The sequence below is a fragment of the Oncorhynchus tshawytscha genome, linkage group LG16, assembly GCF_018296145.1.
Source record: "Oncorhynchus tshawytscha isolate Ot180627B linkage group LG16, Otsh_v2.0, whole genome shotgun sequence".
Lineage (NCBI taxonomy): Eukaryota > Metazoa > Chordata > Actinopteri > Salmoniformes > Salmonidae > Oncorhynchus > Oncorhynchus tshawytscha.
Genome location: NC_056444.1, coordinates 74,589,509 through 74,613,386, shown reverse-complemented (window position 1 = coordinate 74,613,386; position 23,878 = coordinate 74,589,509). Strand labels below are relative to the sequence as shown.

Here is a 23,878-nt window from a genome sequence, read left to right as displayed (position 1 = left end):
TCAGGAGCATGCCCAGGCGTTGTAGGGAAGTCATACAGGCACGTGGAGGCCACACACACTACTGAGCCTCATTTTGACTTGTTTTAAGGGCATTACATCAAAGTTGGATCAGCCTGTAGTGTGGTTTTCCACTTTAACTTTGAGTGCGACTCCAAATCCAGACCTCCATGGGTTGATAAATTTGATTTCCATTGATCATTTTTGTGTGATTTTGTTGTCAGCACATTCAACCATGTAAAAAAAAAAGTATTTAATAAGAATATTTCATTCATTCAGATCGAGGATGTGTTATTTTAGTGTTCCCTTTATTTTTTTGAGCAGTGTATTTTCCTTACACTGACAATGTGTAATGTCAATTGATTGCAAAGTTACAGCTGAAACTGAATTGATACACTGAAGTACTTGTTATGTGATATTAGAGTGGGTGATATTTCTGCTGGAGCAAGCAGCTGTACTAGTGATGGAAGCCTTGTTCTGCCCTGGCTGAGAGGTACACCCTGAACAACGCTAGTGATGGATGCCTTGTTCTGCCCTGGCTGAGAGGTACACCCTGAACAACGCTAGTGATAGAAGCCTTGTTCTGCCCTGGCTGAGAGGTACACCCTGAACAACGCTAGTGATGGAAGCCTTGTTCTGCCCTGGCTGAGAGGTACACCCTGAACAACGCTAGTGATGGAGCCTTGTTCTGCCCTGGCTGAGAGGTACACCCTGAACAACGCTAGTGATGGAAGCCTTGTTCTGCCCTGGCTGAGAGGTACACCCTGAACAACGCTAGTGATGGAAGCCTTGTTCTGCCCTGGCTGAGAGGTACACCCTGAACAACGCTAGTGATGGAAGCCTTGTTCTGCCCTGGCTGAGAGGTACACCCTGAACAACGCTAGTGATGGAAGCCTTGTTCTGCCCTGGCTGAGAGGTACACCCTGAACAACGCTAGTGATGGAAGCCTTGTTCTGCCCTGGCTGAGAGGTACACCCTGAACAACGCTAGTGATGGAAGCCTTGTTCTGCCCTGGCTGAGAGGTACACCCTGAACAATGCAGTTGATAAACCCTATAACGTGGTCAGGCTGAGATATAAATAACATCCTGGAGCTACCAACTGGTGCAACATTAATACACAAGCAAGTGCGTCAGAGTGTGTGTATGTGTGTGTGTTTAAAGAAATAAGTCAGTTGCACAACTGAATGCATTCAACCAAAGTGGATCTCCTGCATTTAACCCAACCCCTTGAGAAGATGCAGACCGCCACATAGTAAATCCAAATAAACCCATTTTCTTCATATACTCTACAATCTAACAAGATATATGCTAGTCTTAACAAAATTAAAACAAATAAATATTGGGAAATCTTGCAACAAAAAATATATACCTTACCAACATCAGATTATTTTAAATCATTGTCTTATATTAGCAACTCCTATGTTGATTAAGCTTCAGTTTTCAGTCATACAAAAGTTGTTCAGTTCCCAAACAAGTCTTCATCGCTGTAAACAAAGCAGTAAGTGTATTCCTAGTCCTCCTCCATGGCATTGCCCAATGTTGGGACAGTTCAGTTTTCTGAATCTAAATGTCAATTATCTCCCTCTCCTTTGGGCCCATCCAGTCTGAGATCCACATCGTTCCTTCCCAGTGTAAAGAGACTGACCACAGCCAATAGTGCAGCTAGCATCAAAACAGCACAACCACCAAACATATGCCTGGTTCCACTTCCGCCCTCGCCCCCTCCGGTCCCCGACACCTCCCTGTGGAGCGCCAGCAGCCCCAGGCAGGCCAGAAGGTGCAGAGGCAGCCTGAACCAGGCCAGCACCCCGGCCCTCTTCTCCTCCGGGATCACCCTCCCCTGGAGGAAGCTGACAGCAGGGAAGTAGAGACCACTGGCCAGCTCCAGCAGCAGGAAGGCCAGCAGGGACACGCGGGGTCTGGGCTGGCCCGGGGCAGTGGAGAAGATGAGCATGAAGAAGGAGAAAAAGGCGAGCAGCATGGAGAAGCAGAGGAGGTGCCCAGGCTGAAGGCGGTAGCGGGTGGAGGTGGCCAGGCGGTAGAGCAGGGACCCCGCCATACTGGCTGCCATCAGACAGGAGAAGACCATGCCCAGCGGAGGGCCATAGGGGTCCAGGACGGGGGTCCACAGGAAGATGAATATATAGAGGACACTCTCAAATAGAGCCTGGACTCCTCCTAGAAGCATCACCCGTCTGTCTGATAAGAGACAGCGGAGGCTTTCCTGACAGCTGCACCAGAACCGGGCCCGTGCAGAAGCCCGGGCCAGAGGTGCTGAACTAGAAGGACCGAGCAAGGGCTTCTTGTTGTCCCCTTCCAGGCTTCCATCCTTCTCCTCCAGGCCCCAATCAGTCAGCACCACCCAGCCACAGGCCCCAAGGCAGGGCACGGCCAGGAGGAAGGGCGCCACAGGCCCCAGGTGGAGCCACTCAGCCAACATGTTAGCCACCAGCCCAGCCCCCATCGCTAGCCCGTGGTTCCAGCTAGCAGCCTTGGTGAAGGTACTGGGGATCCATTCTTTAGGGAAGTCGTGGACGTCAACATGTTGGTGCACGTACCAGGCCTGGAAGGCTGTGGAGAGCAAAGAGGTGGACAGGCCTCCTAGCACGCGACCCAGGATCAGGACAAAGTAGTCACGGGACAGCTTGGTGAGGCAACAGGCTGAGTAGGCCACGCAGAACAGCAGGCAGGTCCGTCTCCGCCCCAGGACCTGAATTAATTAATACACATTTTAAATACATAGAGTTACCTCAGTTGTAGCAGTTCAACAACATATACATTGTAAAAAATCTAACGCAGTGTTTCCCAATCCTGGTCCTGGGGACCCAAAGGGGTTCACATTATGGTTTTTGCCCTAGCACTTACAAACTTGATTAAACTAATCATCAAGTCTTTGATTATTTGAATCAGGTGTGTTAGTGCTAGGGCAAAAACAATACTGCGTACCCCTTTGGGTACCCAGGACCAGGATTGGGAAACAATGGTTTAAGGACTTATTTTTATTGGCTCTCGGATCCCGGACTAACAGGCTCTGAGACAGCTTCTACCACCAGGCCATCAAACTGCTGAACGGCTAACGCTAGCTGTCTGCACCTTAAAGACTATTTACATTGACTCTCCACACAGTCAACCCTGACACACAAGCGCACACACAGTCAACCCTGACACACAAGCACACACAGTCAACCCTGACACACAAGCACACACAGTCAACCCTGACACACAAGCACACAGTCAACTCTGCTGTTCTATTTATATACTCTTTTACTCAATTGCCCACCCAAGACACCATTGACTTCATATTTCTAAATATTCACACTTCACATAGCACATTCATAATTTATACTGTATCAGTTTTATTACTAAAATGCATACCACTTTCTTCTTCTACTTGTTATTTTTATTTAAATTTGGATTATATTGATACTGCACTGTTGAGGGAGCTTGTAAGTAGGCATTACAATGCATAATTTATACCTGCAGTAAAACGGAGTACTTGATGAATAAACTTAGATCATTTTAATTTGATTTATTTACATTGTGGTCCTGGTTATTGTTACCTGAGGAAGCCAGCTAGCCACGGGGGCAAACAGCACACAGGAGGCCAGGCCAACGACATACAGGATGGCTATCTGGGGCTCCAGGAAGCTGTAATGGCGGTAGAGCTTGTAGAGGTATGGCCCCTGCAGCCAGTCAGCCGACAAGGCTAAGAGGTGGCCTCGGAGGAACACGGTCTGGAACCTACGGAAGGCAGGGTTGGTGCCCATGGCAGAGGGGGTGGGTTGAGGTGGGGTGAGGCGACGTGCCGTTAGCTCCAGACCGACACATAGCACCAGTAGGACCACCATGGCCAGGTAGGCTGTCACCAACATGATGGGTTTGTCCAAGTGTGACTGTTAGGGGCGGGTAGGTCTCTTCACTCCAGTCTTATCCGTTGTGGCTCAGTCAAAGGCTGTGGAGACAGAGACTCTATTACTAACGGCACCATAAAGACAGTTATTGTGAATATCTACCCACATAAATAACTTAAAGCCAAGTTATGTAAACGTGGCGTCCATACTAGCTATCTGAAGAAGATGTTTGCTTAGGGTTGTCATCTCATCTGGATACTGCTGCATGAGAGGACTACAAATCAAATCAAAGTTTATTGGTCGTGTACACAGATTTGCAGGTGTTATGCCACCATTAAGTCATGTCGGAAACTCGGGACCTCGGAGTTCAAATGAATGTAAGTTATTTGCGTAGAGCTTCCCATTGGTTGATTCTGATACCACTCTCCCGCCAAGCTTAGCAAGTCAGAGATGTCAGAGTTTCCGACATGACGTGAACGAGGCAGCAAAATACTTCCCTGGTTTGATAGTTTCAAAGGCTTCAAATTAAACTAAAGATCTGGCAGGTAGCAACCTTCTTGGACACCAATGTACATTTTCTAAGTTTGCTTCCAAAAGATAACTAAACAGCTAGCATAAGCTTGGCAGATAACATTAGTAGCTCTGGTCCAGGCCAATATGTCCGGATGATTTTCTTCAACAGCCTGCATCTTTCCATTCATCCCACGGAGGAATTTGTTACTAGAGTGCTGACTAAAAGCCGATTTATGCTTGATCCGCAAAATGTGGTCCAGAGGCTCCTTACGGAGGGTGTGACACAATTGCGGAGCCAGGGGAACACTTGGATAGCATGGGGCACACTCGGATAGCATGGGGCACACTCGGATAGCATGGGGCACACTCGGATAGCATGGGGCACACTCCAACATCATTTACAAATGAAGCATGCATGTTTAGTGAGTCTACCAAATCAGAGGCAGTAGGGATGACCAGGGATGTTCTCTGTTTAGTGAGTCCACCAAATCAGAGGCAGTAGGGATGACCAGGGATGTTCTCTGTTTAGTGAGTCCACCAAATCAGAGGCAGTAGGGATGACCAGGGATGTTCTCTGTTTAGTGAGTCCACCAAATCAGAGGCAGTAGGGATGACCAGGGATGTTCTCTGTTTAGTGAGTCCACCAGATCAGAGGCAGTAGGGATGACCAGGGATGTTCTCTGTTTAGTGAGTCCACCAGATCAGAGGCAGTAGGGAGGACCAGGGATGTTCTCTGTTTAGTGAGTCCACCAGATCAGAGGCAGTAGGGAGGACCAGGGATGTTCTCTGTTTAGTGAGTCCACCAGATCAGAGGCAGTAGGGAGGACCAGGGATGTTCTCTTGAGAAGTGTGTGAATTGGACACTTTTCCTGTCTTGCTAAGAATTCACAATGTAACGAGTACTTTTGGGTGTCACGGAAAATGTTGAGTAAAAAGTACATTCTTTTCTTTAGGAATGTCAAAGTAAAAGTTCTGAAAAATATAAATAATAAAGTACAGATACCCATAAATACTACTTAAGTAGTACGTTAAAGTATTTTTTACTGAAGTACTTGACACCACTGGCCCTGAATCACTATGACAGCGCCCTGAAGTGCAAGAAGTTTGAACGCTCCCACTTCTGCGGCGACCGCGTCGCTGTAAATGCTAGATTGACCATGAAATCGGCTAGAACATTTCTCTGTCTGCGCAAACTGTTGTTTCTCCAAAAGAAAAAAGAATAGAGTTGAGCGTTGGATCTGCACCACGAGATGCCGCAATGAATGTCTATTCCATTCTGGAAGCATCCACGTGCATTTTGCATCTGACGCAGAGAAAAGTTAGTCAGCACTCCAGCAACATCTTTACTTTGGTGAGTAACAAAAGTATATTGAAGCCTGTTAACTAAACAAAATGGTGGAGAAAAAAAGTCCTATATGGAGGGATGAATAGAGCTCGCCAGCTTGTAGTCTTAAAACCCCCAAATGAGTTACCTCTGGTTCGTTCAGACATCAGTATGAAGTGCTGAGTGATTAACCAACATTTAGTTGTTGTTTTTTGTTATTAAACAACTAATTGACCGACATCAGTTCAAGTACTTCATTTAGTTTTTTTTTTTTTTGTGAGCCCAACGTGCCATTTCTCTAGAGAGAAATCTAATAATTGACAGAAATCAAGTCAATAACTATGTGGGACTCTGGGCTGAAGGGAGTTGTAGGTTTCATTAAGCAAATATTCAACCTAGTTCAGCACAGAAACGTAGTAATTAACTACAATGACCATAATCCATTGCACCCGTTTTTCCAGGCTCAGACTGAGATGGATGGTGAGATACACACAGACCACATAAGATAGACATGTTCACAATGACAAGAGAGAGGGATAGAGACTTTTCGTGAAAGTAGATTTAGATTATTATTATTATTTCGTCAGACATCTTTGCAGCATGCTTGGGCAGGCAAGCCTAGCTAAATAGAATGACTAAAGACGGTACAGTATGGAAAACACAGAACGCTGTCTGGCTTCTACTGCCTGAGCAGAGATGATGACTTTAAGGAATTCAAAATAATAAAGTAATCAAATAAAAACTAAGTAAGATACACAACTGAAATATGATTATTTCGGTACAGTATGAAGCACGGCTCATCATAACGTCTGGAACGGTATCAAACCATGTGTTTGATACCATCCCACTGATTCTGCTGCAGCCATTACCACAAGCCTGTCCTCCCCAATTAAGGTACCACCAACCTCCTGTGGTTTGAAGATAAGATAAAACTGCTTCTCCAATATGGTGACGTTGGCTAGCTAAGCTCATGTGTAGAAACACGTCGTCTCACGCTGAACTGCGCATGTGCAGGCGGTCAAATCAAAGACACTCCTTCAATATAGTTGTTTTTGACGAAAATGAAAACATGTCAGTTTGTCACCTTCACGAGTTTGGAGTAACTGACTCATTGTCATAGAACAATGAGTCAGATAGATATCTATCTCCAAGAACACTAAGGTAACCTGTCTAAATGACTACCCCGTAGCACTCACATCTGTAGCCATGAAGTGCTTTGAAAGGCTGGTCATGGCTCAAATCAACACCATTATCCCAGAAACCCTAGACCCACTCCAATTTGCATACCGCCCCAACAGATGATGCAATGTCCTTTCCCACCTGGACAAAAGGAACACCTATGTCAGAACGCTATTCATTGACCACAGCTCATCATTCAACACCATAGTGCACTCAAAGCTCATCACTAAGCTTAGGACCCTGGGACTAAACATCTCCCTCTGCAACTGGATCCTGGACTTCCTGACGGGCCGCCCCCAGGTGGTAAGGGTAGGTAATAACACATCCGCCACGCTGATCCTCAACACAGGGGCCCCTCAGGGGTGCGTGCTCAGTCCCCTCCTGCACTCCCGGTTCACTCATGACTGCACAGCCAGGCACAACTCCAACACCATCATTAAGTTTGCCGATGACACAACAGTGGTAGTCCTGATCAAGACCAAGACGAGACAGCCTATAGGGAGGAGGTCAGAGATCTGGCCGTGTGGTGCCAGGACAACAACCTCTCCCTCAACATGATCACTGACAAAGGAGAGGAGTGTGGACTACAGGAAAAAGAGGACCGAGCACGCCCCCATTCTCATCGACAACCTGCTCCACTGCAGCCCTGAGAGCTTCAAGTTCCTTGATGTCCACATCACCAACAAACTAACATGGTCCAAGCACACCAAGACAGTCGTGAAAAGGGAAATACAAAGGAGATATATTTAGCATGGGTCCTCTGATCCTCAAACGGTTCTACAGCTGCACCATCGAGAGCATCCTGACTGGTTGCATCACTGCCTGGTATGGCAACTGCTATGCCTCCGACCGCAAGGCACTACAGAGAGTAGTGCGAGCAGCCCAGTACATCACTGGGGCCAAGCTTCCTGCCATCCAGGACCTCTATACTAGGCGGTGTCAGAGGAAGGCCCAAAAAAATGGCCAAAGACTCTAGCCACCCTAGTCATAAACCGTTCTCTCTGCTATTGCACGGCAAGTGGTATAGGAGTGCCAAGTCTAGGTCCAAGAGGCTTCTAAACAGCTTCTACTCCCAAGCCATAAGACTGAACACCTAATCAAATGGCTACCCAGACTAACTGCATGCCCCCCTCCCTTTACACCACTGCTACTCTGTTGTTATCATCTATGCAAAGTCACTTTAATAACTATCTACATGTACATATTACCTCAACTAACCGGTGCACATTGACACTGTACCAGTACCCTGGCTGCCCCCCCTGTCCTGCCCACTATGACTCATTTGTGGTGCAAGACTCCAGGATTTTTGGATTCGACTCCAAATCCGACTCCTGTGATTGGAGTCGACGGATGCGCACAAACATACACACCAGGTCATTATTGCAATCCTATTAGGAAGACTACATTTGCATTCTAGAGGACTGATATGAGCACGAGGCTGCCCATTTTGTTTGAATATATAAGGTGATGTGTAGAAACTGGAATATGTCCGCTGTGTGCAGCCTTGACGGATCCCATGTGATGCGGCACACACTATTCTGATAAACCTATTCGTTGCCATGTTACAGCCCTATTGGACGGATATTACTACTAGGCATTGGTTTTGTAACTATTATCCAAGCATGTGCGTTATTCCAGAGGCCAATTCACACAGGATTAGTATTTCCAAACTGCCCCCTGTAATTATTATTATTATTTCAAATGGACTCTTATGACGGGAGCCTGGAGGCTTTTATTGTAGACCTGCAGATATTTCGTTAATTTCAACGTCATGTCCACACGATAATACGCTACACTGATAACTCGTGCTTGGCTGCCAAATGTATAGGTCTCCCCATAATATTTAAATGTATAAAGTGTTATCGTTAAACATGATTTTAGCGATCCATCCATGTTAGACGTTATTCCCAATAACAATGTACCACATCCTGCTGATTTGAGCTACTGAACCGTATTTCCACTTGACTGTGTTTACGGATGAGAAAGTGAACTTGCCATTTCCAAAATGTTTAGCGGGGATGATATTTTGCGATCTACTGCCTAAGTAGGACAGGGCTCTCCAACCCTGTTCGTAGAGAACTACCATCATGTAGGGTTTCACTTCAAAACGAATCTAGCGCATCTGATTTAATAATTAGCTGGTTTATAAACTTAAATCGGGGTAGTTACAACTGGCGTTGGAGGAGAAGCCTACAGAAAGGAACAGGGTTGGAGAGCCTTGACCTACTAGGACATCAATAACTAGACAGGGTTTCATTAAATAAGATAATTTAGGCCCAATTCAACTGATGCATTTGGATATGTTTGGCTAACTTCAATTCACCTGTTCCCCTTCGCTGGCACTATTAAGAATAGCTTAGCCATACTCATTTATAGCCTAATATATATAGCCTACTTTAATATACTTTTGGATATACTTTTGGTGAATTTAGAAGGCATTGATTGATAGATGACCAAGATACAGACTATGAGCACGGTTCTGACTTTCTCTCTGCCTGCTCCAATCCTCTTTCCCTCGCCTGCTCCCCTTTCTCTTCTCCATGAAAAACGCTAGTGTGTCTTTGGTCTATTGCGTGTAGAATATCTCAGCCTTTTCATTGATAACCCCTACTTTAGTGAATTTGCGCGAGACATTACAAAGCCAGTAAATTGCGATAGCCTACCGTACATCTTTTGATAACCGATGCACGGTTCTGCCAGGTGCCAGACATGCCAGGCTGTGCCCCTCCCATCTATCTCCCTTTCTTTGCTGTGAAAGATTCGACAGTTTGTGATATGCTGATATGCTTACCATCTTGTTTGATACATGCTCCATGCCACTTTAAAATTAAAGTAGGGGTTAAAAGTTATTTAACTACGAGTAAGAAGAGGAGATAGCTCCGACAAACCGTGTCCTGCAACGTCCAAATTTCACCACCCATTTCCGGGTTCTGATTTCAGCTTCACCACTTGGGGGCAGCCTTTCTTTTTCTATCCCGATTGTGCATGACTTCCATCTCTGCACTTGCAGTTGGGTCGTCATTAGTTCCCACAGTCACAAAGTCATAAACCTTTATACAATTTATCTTCTTAAAATGTGATATTTAAACCTAATCTTAACCACACTACTAACCTTATGGCTAACCCCCTATCCTTAAATTAAGTGTTAAAAGCACATTTCTTTTCATGAATTTTTACGAGCAATTTTGACTTTATGGCTGTGGTAACTACTGGAAACCTTGCAGTTTCCCAATATTGGATTTAAGGAGCCTAACGTTACACCTTCCAAGGACTTTCTTATATGTTCTGTTTAAAGAGTGAATTGTCTCTGGAAGCCAAAACAGCCAAATACTCCATCTAAACGTGAATCGATTATCAATTGCAGTACAGTTATAAAAACATAAATCCCTTTACTTTCATATCAAATCACAATCTTTTCACAAATGCAAAATACAATTTTACTGGACACTTTTAACTGGTTTTACCACAGTTGCAGCCAATGGTATTTTTCAGTGACATCAAGTTTGTGGCATCTGTCAGTGTTCAGAGAAGCATATAGCTAATTTGCATAAGTAGTCTACTCTGCATTTTGTCTGTTTTCCGTGAACAAGCTCTGTAACATGGACATATGGCTGTGTGGGAACCCTATAAAGTTGTGTATCAATAAAACAAATCAATTATTTCTTGCTGATATGAAATATAAGGTCCTTATGCATAACTGCGGAATGTAGGGGTGCTGAGGGTGCTGTAGCACCCCCTGAAAAATCAGATTACAAAAAATATATAGGTGTAACACTGGGCCTTTATTCGTATTAGCAGACCGATATAGACTTCTGTAGCAGGGGCCATTTTTTTGCAGCATCTCTGCTTTTGCTAAAAAAAGGTAGGAGTATAATTAAGAACAGTATCTTGCAAGATTCAATAGTTGGAATTGTAAGAGTTGTTGTCCCTGTCTCTTTCTCTGTGATCATCATTCTAATGGAATTCAGAAAGAACAAAACCCTGTCTCTTTCTCTGTGATGTCATTCTAATGGAATCCAGAAAGAACCAAACCCTGTCACTTTCTCTGTGATCATCATTCTAATGGAATCCAGAAAGAACAAAACCCTGTCTCTTTCTCTGTGATGTCATTCTAATGGAATCCAGAAAGAACCAAACCCTGTCACTTTCTCTGTGATCATCATTCCAATGGAATCCAGAAAGAACCAAACCCTGTCTCTTTCTCTGTGATGTCATTCTAATGGAATCCAGAAAGAACCAAACCCTGTCTCTTTCTCTGTGATGTCATTCTAATGGAATCCAGAAAGAACAAAACCCTGTTCCTTTCTCTGTGATCATCATTCTAATGGAATCCAGAAAGTACCAAACCCTGTCCCTGTGATCATCATTCTAATGGAATCCAGAAAGAACCAAACCCTTTCTTTCTCTGTGATGTCATTCTAATGGAATCCAGAAAGAACAAAACCCTGTTCCTTTCTCTGTGATCATCATTCTAATGGAATCCAGAAAGTACCAAACCCTGTCACTTTTTCTGTGATCATCATTCTAATGGAATCCAGAAAGAACCAAACCCTGTCTCTTTCTCTGTGATGTCATTCTAATGGAATCCAGAAAGAACCAAACCCTGTCTCTTTCTCTGTGATGTCATTCTAATGGAATCCAGAAAGAACAAAACCCTGTTCCTTTCTCTGTGATCATCATTCTAATGGAATCCAGAAAGTACCAAACCCTGTCACTTTTTCTGTGATCATCATTCTAATGGAATCCAGAAAGAACCAAACCCTGTCACTTTCTCTGTGATGTCATTCTAATGGAATCCAGAAAGAACAAAACCCTGTTCCTTTCTCTGTGATCATCATTCTAATGGAATCCAGAAAGTACCAAACCCTGTCACTTTTTCTGTGATCATCATTCTAATGGAATCCAGAAAGAACCAAACCCTGTCACTTTCTCTGTGATGTCATTCTAATGGAATCCAGAAAGAACAAAACCCTCTCTCTTTCTCTGTGATCATCATTCTAATGGAATCCAGAAAGAACCAAACCCTGTCACTTTCTCTGTGATGTCATTCTAATGGAATCCAGAAAGAACCAAACCCTCTCTCTTTCTCTGTGATGTCATTCTAATGGAATCCAGAAAGAACAAACCCTGTTCCTTTCTCTGTGATCATCATTCTAATGGAATCCAGAAAGAACAAAACCCTGTCACTTTCTCTGTGATGACATTCTAATGGAATCCAGAAAGAACCAAACCCTGTCTCTTTCTCTGTGATCATCATTCTAATGGAATCCAGAAAGAACCAAACCCTGTCTCTTTCTCTGTGATGACATTCTAATGGAATCCAGAAAGAACCAAACCCTGTCTCTTTCTCTGTGATCATCATTCTAATGGAATCCAGAAAGAACCAAACCCTGTCTCTTTCTCTGTGATGTCATTCTAATTGAATCCAGAAAGAACCAAACCCTGTCTCTTTCTCTGTGATGTCATTCTAATGGAATCCAGAAAGAACAAAACCCTGTCCTCAAACATTTACATCAAAAGGTGCAAAGTTATGGGCAAAGACACAAAACAACCACATCAAATTAAATATTGTTCTTGATCAAATAACCTAGAAAACAACCACTTTTCATGCAGCATTAATTTACCATCCTTACAAACCACTTAATGTACCTTACTGTACTGTACATAGGCTGGTCATCTAGGTTTATACCTGTAGACTTTCTATCACCATGAAGAAAAACAATGACCACTACAGTAATTGAGTACATTGAGACATCAAGTGGTTTGTGATGATGTGATGTGATGATGTGCTGTGGTAAAGCATGGTGCTTTCAATGCCAGGGTTGTGGGTTTGATTCCCACGGGGGACCAGTACAAAGAAGTATGAAAATGTATGGACTCACAACTGTAAGTTGCTCTAGATAAGAGTGTCTACTAAATTGGAAAAGGAATGAATAGACTATTTACATTTTCACATAGAAATAACTTGCATTTTCAAAGTACTTGAAGAAACTGGTAAACATACACTACCATTCTAAAGTTTGGGGTCACTTAGAAATGCCCTTGTTTTTGAAAGAAAGGCAAATTTATTGTCCATTAAAAAAACATAAAATTGATGAGAAATACAGTGTAGACATTGTTAATGTTGTTTATGTTGTAAATTACTTTTGTAGCTGGAAATGTCTCATTTTTAATGGAATATCTACATAGGCGCACAGAGGCCCATTATCAGCAACCATCACTCCTGTTAGCTAATCCAAGTTTATACTTTTAAAAGGCTAATTGGTCATTAGAAAAACCTTTTGCAATTATGTTAGCACACCTGAAAACAGTTGTTCGGATTAAAGAAGCAATAAGACTGGCCTTCCTTAGACTAGTATCTGGAGTATCTGGATCATCAGCAGTTGTGGGTTCGATTACAGGCTCAAAATGGACAGAAACAAAGAACTTTCTGATGAAACTCATCAGTCTATTCTTGTTCTGAGAAATGAAGGCTTTTCCATGTGAGAAATTGCCAAGTAACTGAAGATCTCGTACAATGCTGTGTACTACTCCCTTCACAGAACAGTGCAAACTGGCTCTAACCAGACTAGAAAGAGGAGTGGGAGGCCCCGGTGCACAACTGAGCAAGAGGACAAGTACATTAGAGTGTCTAGTTTGAGGAACAGACGCCTCACAAGTCCTCAACTGGCAGCTTCTTTAAATAGTACCCTCAAAACACCAGTCTCAACATCAACAGTGAAGAGGCGACTCCGGGATGCTGGCCTTCTAGGCAGAGTTGCAAGGAAATAGCCATATTTCAGACTGACCAATAAAAAGAAAAGATTAAGGTGGGAAAAATAACACAGACACCGGACAGAGGAACTCTGCCTAGAAGGCCGGCATCCAGAGTCGCCTCTTCACTGTTGACATTGAGACTGGTGTTTGCAGGTCCTATTTAATGAAGCTGCCAGTTGAGGACTTGTGAGGCATTTTTTATGTCCTCAAAAAAATCACAGCACCCCTACCCCCAAACTACTTCTCGCGGCTATGTCCTTATGCTTCCAAAACCGTACTGCAAGTGATGCATGTTCATTTTCAGACCGAATGTCGCGGCTCTTAACAAAACTCCCCCCTACAGAAGAGGCCTTCCTTCAATGACTCTTATGTGTAATATAATGGAACTGAGTCAAGACTAGGAGCTACACTTGCAGAACATCCAGAATATATTTTATACTATTCAGAAATGATTATGCCAAGATGATTCATGCATAACATTATTGTTTATTCCAAAAATCTGAAATGCATGCACGTATGTATAATTGTAACCTACTACTGAGAATCAGTTTGTCTCTCTTTAACAATTTGAAAGGCAGTAAGCGGTATAGGCACTAGTCAGTCTTATTTAGGACTTGATTTTTACTGCGGTATGTTCATAGATTAAGTACTAAATTGGGTCAGTGTGTTGTACAGCATTAGTGAAGCAGAATGTTTGTGGAAACTTGCATATCATGGAAGGCTTTTAGATTTGTTATGTTAGATTATTCTGGGACACCAAAGAAGAAACACAAGGCAGGATTCAATAGCTACATCATTTAATCTTTATATCATTTCTGTGGAAGAACAAGAAGAAACAACATTTACAAACAATAGATGTGCTCAGATCTGGAGCAATCAGGTAAGATCCTTATTCACCCCGAGTCTCTTTTTCAGTTTGTATGACAAACCTTGGGGATGGGGATAGGGGAGAATGTACATGTTGTGGAGTGAGGAGAGCTGGTGAATTCAGGGATTCTGCTGGTTTGATTCAATATGCGATCTGATCTGACACCTTTGTGAGTTATGAAAATGCATGCACTCACTACTCTACTCTGGATAAGTGTCTGCTAATGGCACATCCCTCTCACCAATACAATACAGAGCCCTCTCAAAACATGACTTTCTCCAGTGCATAGTCCACTTCTTCATTGCCAATCCCCACCCTTTAGAGAGTCAATAACATTTCTATAGGCTCTAATCCATAAACTTGTCTTATGTACTGTGATTTTGCCCAGCAGTTCCACCATATATTGTAATTATTTGAATAAGACAATGTATTATTTACAACAACAAAATAATCTGAACAAAATGGAGTACAAAACCCAACAAGCTTGGAGACACAGTGCTGTCTCTGTCTCCATTAAACCTGATGCAGATGTAACAATACACAGAAAATAGCATTTCTATATGAAATCCAAGGCTGTTGAATATATAGACTTAATTGCATATTTAAACCCCAAACGTGTTTGTAAGTGAAATGGGAGTCATATAATCTTAAGTGTAAAGTTGATCTATGTATTATTATATATACAGGATCTCTTTCTCTTATTCACACATTAAACCCCCACACATTCAGTCACCAATAATGGTCCCTGACACATCATTGTCCACAAACAACATCTTCTCTGATTCTCTCTCAACTGTGGTTTGGCGATGGTCAGTAGATTAGGAATGAGTTAAACAAGTAAGTGAACAAACAGTCTTTTGGTCTCTGCGTAAACAGCAATACACATGAATCTGTCCAGGAGGGTAACGGTGAGCGTAAAACACTACGTTCTAACAGACCATCTTTCAACAAGTGGAGATCTTGAGGTTATTTGTGTGTGTGTGTGTGTGTGTGTGTGTGTGTGTATAAGTGTGCATGAAAACAGGATGACGATCAAAATCTGTTCAATATTGTATTTTTTCAAACATGCTTCTTGAATATATATATTTTGATTTGCCCAAGTCATCATTGTTCTTCTCATGGAATGTCTCTGGAAAGTCCTGCCCTAGAAAGTGGTGGTGGGCAAGTTGTGATTGGCTGTGTGTGTGTGTTCAGGGCTGTTCAGGGGTCAATGCGGAAGGCCAGCAGCTTGTCTGAGTGCAGGTTGTTGAGGGTGTGCAGGTCGGGCAGGCACAGGAGCAGCTTGGAGAATATGGCAGCGCTCTCTTCAGGACGACGGCGGTGGATGAGAGAACGCATGGCGCGGATCAACCCTTCCTGGAGCTGTTCCACTGCATCCATGTCAGCGATGCCTGAACGGTCTGAGAAGACGAGAGGAGACAGGGTGAGAGTTTGTTTGAGAAACACCAATATCTATTTATGGATGTTGGCACAGCTTTGTGGTTGGTTAGTGTATCGTTATGCTGATGATTAAATACAAAAATATATTCTAAAAAAAATGACCCCATTCAAGTAAAAATGTAAGCCTATCTCCATACTGGTCAAGGTGCAAATGCAATACTATAAGGAATTAAACAGCTCTTTGTCTCACCTGCAGAGACCAGCACGACGGCCATGAACAGAGCCATCTCTTCAGGCTCCAGCCTTAGAGTTCCCAGCTTCTCACTGAAGTCAAACATGGAGTTGAGCAGCGCCCCCATGCCCAGCGCCCGCAGGGAGGACAGAGGGTACGTCTGGCCGTTCAGGAAAGTCACCGTCCTCTCCTCAGGGTTGAACAGGGTGCAGTACCTCACCATCAACACCTGACCAAGACATAAGACACAATGGTAGGTTAGCCAACACGGAGTGGGATTAAATGTATTGGGAGAGAAAATGAAGAGGTATTTTTTACTTAATTTCAGCTGCAGTTACAAACATCTGATTTAGGGCCGGTTTCCCAGATAAAGCCTAGTCCTGGACTAACCAAGCAGTTATTACCTGGAAGGTGCCTGATTTGAGCAGCATGACCTGGTCGTGCTGGCTGAGCTCCTGGAAGCCAGGGATGCCCTTAGCGAACTCCACCACTTCCCTCACTGCTGGGGTGAAACACTGGGAGAAAGACTCCCATACCTGCTGGCCGGAACGACTGGCCGCAGAGACAGGACACGCATTGAGAGGACAAGCCTGAGAGAGTTAAGAGAGGGTTAGATAGAGAGGGAAAGTTGGTAAAGTTATATACGTCACTTGCTTTGGCAATGTTAACATATGTTTCCCATGCCAATAAAGCCCCTTGAATTTAATTGAATTTAATTGAGCGTTAGATAAAGATAGATTATAATCACACTATACTATTTGTTTTGCAGCTTAACAAAAGTCAAGTTTATAACAACTCTCCATTTACTCACCAGCACTTTGGTGCCCGCTGCTAACTTCCATGGACAGGAAGTCTGAGTTTGGGTCTCTTGGGTCTCTTCCTTAATGGGGAAACAGTTGTGATTGATCGAGCTGCCCCGTTGAGGCGTGTCGATATTGGACTGTCCATGATTCTGATTGGATGTCGCAGGGTAACTATAGCAACAGTTGTCCACAGAAGGGAATCTATGGTGGTTGTCATTGGTTACTGAGCAGCAAGGGGCGGGGCCTGCAGGACAGGACTGATACCCTTGGGTAGAGCCGGAGTGGGGGGAGCCATGGGAGGTCTCCTGAGATGCGTAACTCTTGAAGGGGCAGGATGTTGGGAGGTTGTTATTGTTGTTATTGATGTTGATGCCCAACTTGGCTGCCCTGCCTTGGCTGCTGGTGAAGATGTCCTGATAGGACCGTGAGATGGCTCTGATTGCCTCTTTAGAGGGAACCTCTGCTGGGCTGGGAGGGGCTTCGGAGATAGGGGAGGAGTCTACGTCCATGGTGGTGTTAGACTCGTTCAGGCTGTTCATATAGCTTTGCATCTCCTCCAGAAGCCTCTGCTTCTCCCTCTTAGGGATACGGCCAAAACGCACAGCTGAGGAAGACAAACAGAAGGAAATGGACTTGGAGTAATGTGTTTAATAAATGGTCTGTACAGAAACCAAAATATTCACACATATCCTTGAATACTAAAATGTGTTAATTGTATCTGGCTGTCTCTTCAATATGGATGGATCTGAGCAGATTGTGTTAGTCTTGTAATGGACCCCACAACTCCATCTCCTCCTCCCGATCCCCTCTCCTCCCTATCCCCTCTCCTCCTCCCTACTCCCTCTCTTCCTCCCTACCCTCCTCCCTATCCCCTCTCCTCTTCCCTATCCTCTCTCCTCCTTCATACCCCCTCTCCTCCCTATACCCCTCTCTCCTCCTCTCCTCCTCCCTATTCCCTCTCCTCCTTCATACCCCCTCTACTCCCTATACCCCCTCTCCTCCCTATTCCCCTCCTCCTCTCCTCCTCCCTATCCCCTCTCCTCCTCCCTCTCCTCCTCCTTATCCCCTCTCCTCCTCCCTACTCCCTCTCCTCCTCCCTACCCTCCTCCCTATCCCCTCTCCTCCTCCCTACTCTCTCTCCTCCTCTCTATCCCCTCTCCTCCTCCCTACTCCCTCTCCTCCTCCCTACCCTCCTCCCTATCCCTCTCCTCCTCCCTATCCCCTCTCCTCCTTCCTATCTCCTCCCCTCCTTCCTATCCCCACTCCTCCTTCATATCCCCTCTCCTCCTTCATACCCTGTCTCCTCCCTATTTCCCTCCACCTCCCTATCCCCTGTCCTCCTTCATACCCCCTCTCCTCCCTATTCCCCTCCTCCTCCCTATCCCCTCTCCTTCTCTGTACCCCCTCTTCTCCTTATTCCCCGCCTCCTCCCTATCCCCTCTCCTCTTCTCCTTATTCCCCCCTCTAAAAATATCCATCTGCTGGAGATGTAATTGACAGACCCCCTCTCTCTCCTCCTCTCCTTCTCTCTCTCCGTCTCTCCTTCCTTCCCTCCTCTCTGCTCTGTAAGTAGGGCAGTGGGTCATCATGAACGTGATGTCACTGCTACTGTGGTGGACAGAGAAAAAGAGAGATAGGCTCTCCGCACGCAGGAAGGAGAGGTTGCAGAGAATGAGGGATGGAGGAAGGAGAGATTACAGTGAAGGAGGGGGTAAGTGACAGTGAAGAGGAGGAGTGAAGTAGAGGATTACAGAGAGAAAGTGGTGAGTGAGGAGAGTGAGACGCCACAAGGCGGAGTGTGAGATAAGAAGTAGACTTCATACTGCAGTCCTGCCTCATGAGAGTTCTCCAACCAAGCCAGCACAATGCATGAGGCAAAATGTAAATAATGTATAAGAATGATTAATAAAAGTGCAATCATGAACGTATGTTGTAGAAACAATCTAACTTATAGTGTTTGAGGGCAAAATAAGATACTGCACTAAGCTATGACATTGGAGGAGTTATTTGTGTGTTGCTTTAGTTACAGATGTGAACATCTGTGGTAAAGATCCAATGCAGCCTTTTTTTAAACTCAATATCAAATCATTTCTGGGGAACAATTAAGTACCTTACTGTGATTGTTTTCAATTAAATGAAAAAAAAAAAATTGCTTCTGAGGGTGCTTTGCTACAGGAGGGACTGGTGCACTTCACAAAATAGATGGCATCATGAGGGAGGAAAATTATGCGGATATATTGAAACAACACCTCAAGATATCAGTCAGGAAGTTAAAGCTTGGTCGCAAATGGGTCTTCCAAATGGACAATGACCCCAAGCATACTTCCAAAGTTGTGGCAAAATGGCTTAACGACAACAAAGTCAAGGTATTGGAGTGGCCATCACAAAGCCCTGACCTCAATACTATAGAACATTTGTGGGCAGAACTGAAAAAGCGTGTGCGAGCAAGGAGGCCGACAAACCTGACTCAGTTACACCAGCTCTGTCAGGAGGAATGGGCCAAAATTCACCCAACTTATTATGGGAAGCTTGTGGAAGGCTACCGGACACGTTTGACCCAAGTTAATCAATTTAAAGGCAATGCTACCAAATACTAATTGAGTGTATGTAAACTTCTGACCCACTGGGAATGTGATGAAAGAAATAAAAGCTGAAATAAATCATTCTCTCTACTATTATTCTGACATTTCACATTCTTAAAATAAAGTGGTGATCCTAACTGACCTAAGACAGGGAATTTTTACTAGGATTAAATGTCAGGAATTGTGAAAAACTGAGTTTAAATGTATTTGGCTAAGTTGTATGTAAACTTCCAACTTCAACTGTATATAATAAACACAGGATATTCATGTTTTTTACTGCACTGGGACTTTAATATATCTGGCATCATTACATGTATGGTTGGGTCTCTGCACTGTCCCTAAAGATCATCGACCTAGATCGAGCTAAAGGGCTATACACAGTGGCATGAGGTTAGAGGAGATCTGCTTTGTTGGTTTATATGGATTTACTATTATATGTCAAGAAATTAGTCTGTAGCGTCTAGTCATTACAGAATGGACTGTATCTTTAAGAAGACTAACTGGTTTCAGGGAGGGAAAGTATGCCACTACTGTGCCAACTGACTGAAATATTTGCCTTGCCTATACGGTATCATAAGACACAGAATCACACATCATCAGGCTCCTGAGAATTCAGGGCGTATTCTTTCATGTGGACTGCAGGCAGTTGACTGAGGTTTTCCTGTTTTCACAACAGTTGCAGCAGAAGGAAAGAGGTTTCTAGGTTGCGGTTCTTGACAATTGCGAGAACGTATTTTTTAATAGGGTCAATATGAGTGTTTGTTCCCTTAAAAAAACTCTACACTACCCTCGTTTCTTGTACTCAACCTTTGAGCAACCAAACTGTCGACCGCATGCATAAATCACGCTTGGTTCTCTCATAGATTAAGCAATATAGAGAACTAGAGATAACTACAACAATACTGACAGGAAGAAGAGTAGGAGACAGGCAAACTATTCGAACGAAGTCACGAGGAACCACTATTTTTGCTATGCTTTTTTTAGATAAACCGAAACGTATTCTCGTAATCTGCTATGATGGGGCAATTTATCAATATTTTGCTTATTAAGACTAAAAGTGTAGGATACGATTGATTAATTGCGTGTCAAGGACAGGCTGTTTTGTTCCTGCCTCTCAAGTTTAATTGTTTGCTGTATCCCTAATTAATTCCACAAGATGTTATAAGGGCAAACAGTACACAAGGTAATCAAGTTGCCCCTGTTCCAATTTCCCAAAATAATTCCTGTTTGCTGCAGTTTTCTGGATGACAGATAGCTTTTGGGACTTCAAGGCTCCTGTTCTCATAAATCACTGTCAGAGAGGAGAGTGGGATGGGGGTGAGGAGAGTGGGATGGAGGAAGAGCACAGGATGAAAGTGGGATGGAGGAGAGGGGAGTGTGATGTAGGCAGAGGAGAGTGGGATGGAGGAGAGGAGTGTGTGATGTAGGCAGAGGAGAGTGTGATGGAGGAGAGGAGAGTGGGATGGAGGAGAGTGGGATGGAGGAGAGGAGAGTGGGATGGAGGCAGAGGAGAGTGTGATGGAGGCAGAGGAGAGTGGGATGGAGGAGAGTGGGATGGATGGAGGATGGAGGAGAGTGGGATGGAGGAGAGGAGAGTGAGATGGAGGGAGAGGAGAGTGGGATGGAGGGAGAGGAGAGTGGGATGGAGGGAGAGGAGAGTGGGATGGAGGGAGAGGAGAGTGGGATGGAGGGAGAGGAGATTGGGATGGAGGGAGAGGAGAGTGGGATGGAGGGAGAGGAGAGTGAGATGGAGGCAGAGGAGAGTGTGATGAAGGCAGAGGAGAGTGGGATGGAGGGAGAGGAGAGTGGGATGGAGGAGAGGAGAGTGGGATGGAGGAGAGGAGAGTGGGATGGAGGGAGAGGAGAGTGGGATGGAGGGAGAGGATGGAGTGGGATGGAGGAGAGGAGAGTGGGATGGAGGGAGAGGAGAGTGGGATGGAGGGAGAGGAGAGTGGGATGGAGGGAGAGAGGAGAGTGGGATGGAGGCAGAGGAGAGTGGGATGGGGGAGAGGAGAGTGGGATGGAGGGAGAGGAGAGTGGGATGGAGGGAGAGGAGAGTGGGATGGAGGAGAGGAGAGTGGGATGGAGGGAGAGGAGAGTGGGATGGAGGGAGAGGAGAGTGGGTTGGAGGAGAGGAGAGTGGGATGGGGAGAGAAGAGTGGGATGGAGGGAGAGGAGAGTGGGATGGAGGAGAGGAGAGTGGGATGGAGGGATGGAGGGAGGGAGAGGAGAGTGGGATGGAGGAGAGGAGAGTGGGATGGGGAGAGGAGAGTGGGATGGAGGGAGAGGAGAGTGGGTTGGAGGAGAGGAGAGTGGGATGGGGAGAGAGGAGAGTGGGATGGAGGGAGAGGAGAGTGGTATGGAAGGAGAGGAGAGTGGGATGGAGGAGAGGAGAGTGGGATGGGAGAGGAGAGTGGGATGGAGGGATGGAGGGAGGGAGAGGAGAGTGGGATGGAGGAGAGGAGAGTGGGATGGGGAGAGGAGAGTGGGATGGAGGGAGGGAGAGGAGAGTGGGATGGAGGAAGAGCACAGGAGGAGAGCTCATGGAACATGGAGGAGAGGAACATGGAGAGGCGCAGGGACAAGAGAGAGAGGAGGAATCTGAACAAGAAAAAGACAGACTGACTTTGAAACCTTTAAATGTGCAAGAGGCTGTGTGGATATAGGGTGTTTTCCTAAGTCTGCCCTTCAACAGTAGGCCAGTGCAATGTCTCAGGTGAAAGATGTATTGTTTTATTTGACCTTTATTTAACTAGGCAAGTCAGTTAAGAACAAATTCCTATTTACTATGACGGCCTAGGAACAGTGGGTTAACTGCCTTGTTCAGGGGCAGAACGACAGACTTTTACCTTGTCAGCTCTGGGATTCGATCTAGCAACCTTTCGGTTACTGGCCCAACACTCTAATCACTAGACTACCTGCCGATAAAAAGATAAGGTGCAGTGCTGATGGAACTTGTAACTGATAAACACTCATTGGATGGCCTCAAAAGACTCTCTGCCCCATTCTGAGCCTGCACTACCATTAAGATTTCACTATAACTCTTACCATCTCTGGACATGCCAACGAAGAGGCATTTCTTGAAGCGACAGTGTTGGCAACGGTTGCGGTTCATTCTCATAATGAGGCAGTTCTCATTTTTCACACACATCTTGTAGTTGATATTCTGCTGGATGCTGCGACGGAAGAAACCCTAGACAGGAAATACAAGCAGATGTACAGTTAGTTTGCATCCTGGTTGGTTTTTATGGTAATATAGACTGTGTAATGTAATCATATCATATACCGTTTGTGTTTATTTGTCAGGGTCTTTACCTTGCAACCCTCACAAGCGTGCACTCCGTAGTGGAACCCAGATGCAATGTCACCACACACTTTGCACAGAAGCACCATCCCACCAGCCTCTGTAGACATAGCAAGAGAGAGGCACAGATAATCAGAAATGTGATCAGATCAGTGAGCCTACGAGGGTGAATACCAACCAATTGTACAAGCAACAAAAGATGTGTACAGTCAACTAAAAGATGCAGGGGACATGGGTCATGGATAAGGTGGATATTCAGGTTCAGGAAGTAAAGAGGGAAAATAACACATTGGTAAACAACTCACTGGTGAAAGTTCCTGTGAATCCACATGGTCTTGTCCCAGCGCTGGGGTGTTGGTAGGTGTCCTGTGGGGTGGATGTTGATGTAGCCACATTGTAGACTTCTGGGAACTGGAACACCAGTTTGGAAGATGGAGGGGTACATCTTCCTCCCCTCTGGCCCTTCAGGGACCCCAGGTGCCCGAGCTCTGTGAAGGTGATCTCCTCTGGGGAGGAGGGCTGGGAGTGGGAGGAGGGGGGGGACTCGGTCTGGTACCCACTGGATGGGCTGCCTGGGCTGGCACTGCCAGAGGAGCCCGCATACAGAATAACACCACCTGTTCACAAAACAGAGACAGAGCGGGGAGTTAGTCAGGTAGCTGACACAAAATAGCTGATAAGTTTGCTCTGAAAAGGAGTTTAAAGTATCAAAGTGCATGCTGTAGGATGCCATTTTCAACAAGCAAAAACCTTCATTTGAAAGGGCTGTACTGAATTAATTTTGGTGTCGAAAAATAGTGTGTAACATGTTTTGGAACAGCAAGTTTTATGTGATGTCATGTTGCACATCCCTCTGACCCTGCAAAGGAGGTCAGCTCTGAGAATGTGCTGCAAGCGTCCTGACTCATCATATGATATGAATTTAATAGGTATAATTGTGCATTCAAGCACATACAGGGAGTGGAGCAAGGTAAAACATGTGGGAAACACTGCGCATTGCTTCTGTGCCAACCAAATTCTAAATATGCACATTTTCCCAACAGTGGTGTGTTTCCAACAAACTGACTCGATGAAGAATTAAAATCAGT

General features: G+C 44.8%; 2 protein-coding genes across 5 annotated transcripts in view; both read right to left on the bottom strand.

The window, feature by feature from the left end:
* Positions 1–291: 291 nt before the first annotated feature.
* On the bottom strand, positions 292–9,880 carry LOC112216351 (molybdate-anion transporter). Of its 4 annotated transcripts, none has more exons than XM_024376284.2 (3): positions 9,657–9,880; positions 3,559–3,950; positions 292–2,708 (listed from the first exon to the last, which is right to left on the bottom strand). In XM_024376284.2, exons 2-3 carry the CDS (start codon positions 3,868–3,870, stop codon positions 1,569–1,571), a joined length of 1,452 nt encoding a protein of 483 aa, XP_024232052.1. In that variant the 5' UTR covers positions 3,871–3,950; positions 9,657–9,880; the 3' UTR covers positions 292–1,568. The 4 variants fall into 4 exon arrangements, with proteins under 4 accessions (XP_024232052.1, XP_024232053.1, XP_024232054.1 ...); XM_024376285.2 differs by having other exon boundaries at positions 9,754–9,880; XM_024376286.2 differs by lacking the exon at positions 9,657–9,880 and adding an exon at positions 9,529–9,621.
* A 4,521-nt stretch (positions 9,881–14,401) lies between these two features.
* LOC112216350 (nuclear receptor subfamily 1 group D member 1-like) overlaps positions 14,402–23,878 on the bottom strand; it is a 28,832-nt gene continuing 19,355 nt past the window's right edge. Inside the window, exons 2-8 of the mRNA XM_024376283.2 lie at positions 23,096–23,407; positions 22,802–22,890; positions 22,535–22,679; positions 16,913–17,508; positions 16,506–16,691; positions 16,120–16,330; positions 14,402–15,889 (exon numbers count right to left, since the gene is read on the bottom strand). Coding sequence (XP_024232051.1) covers positions 15,690–15,889; positions 16,120–16,330; positions 16,506–16,691; positions 16,913–17,508; positions 22,535–22,679; positions 22,802–22,890; positions 23,096–23,407 — 1,739 coding nt within the window. The 3' untranslated portion in view covers positions 14,402–15,689. The remainder of the gene's footprint in view (positions 15,890–16,119; positions 16,331–16,505; positions 16,692–16,912; positions 17,509–22,534; positions 22,680–22,801; positions 22,891–23,095; positions 23,408–23,878) is intronic.

What these genes read in the sequence shown, in the direction of transcription:
- LOC112216351 (XM_024376284.2), bottom strand. Translation starts at nt 3,870, where the DNA reads ATGTTGGTGACAGCCTACCTGGCCATGGTGGTCCTACTGGTGCTATGT. An exon ending in TGGCTAGCTGGCTTCCTCAG is followed by an intron (nt 2,709 to 3,558) that starts GTAACAATAACC and finishes TAATTAATTCAG; the next exon opens with GTCCTGGGGCGGAGACGGAC.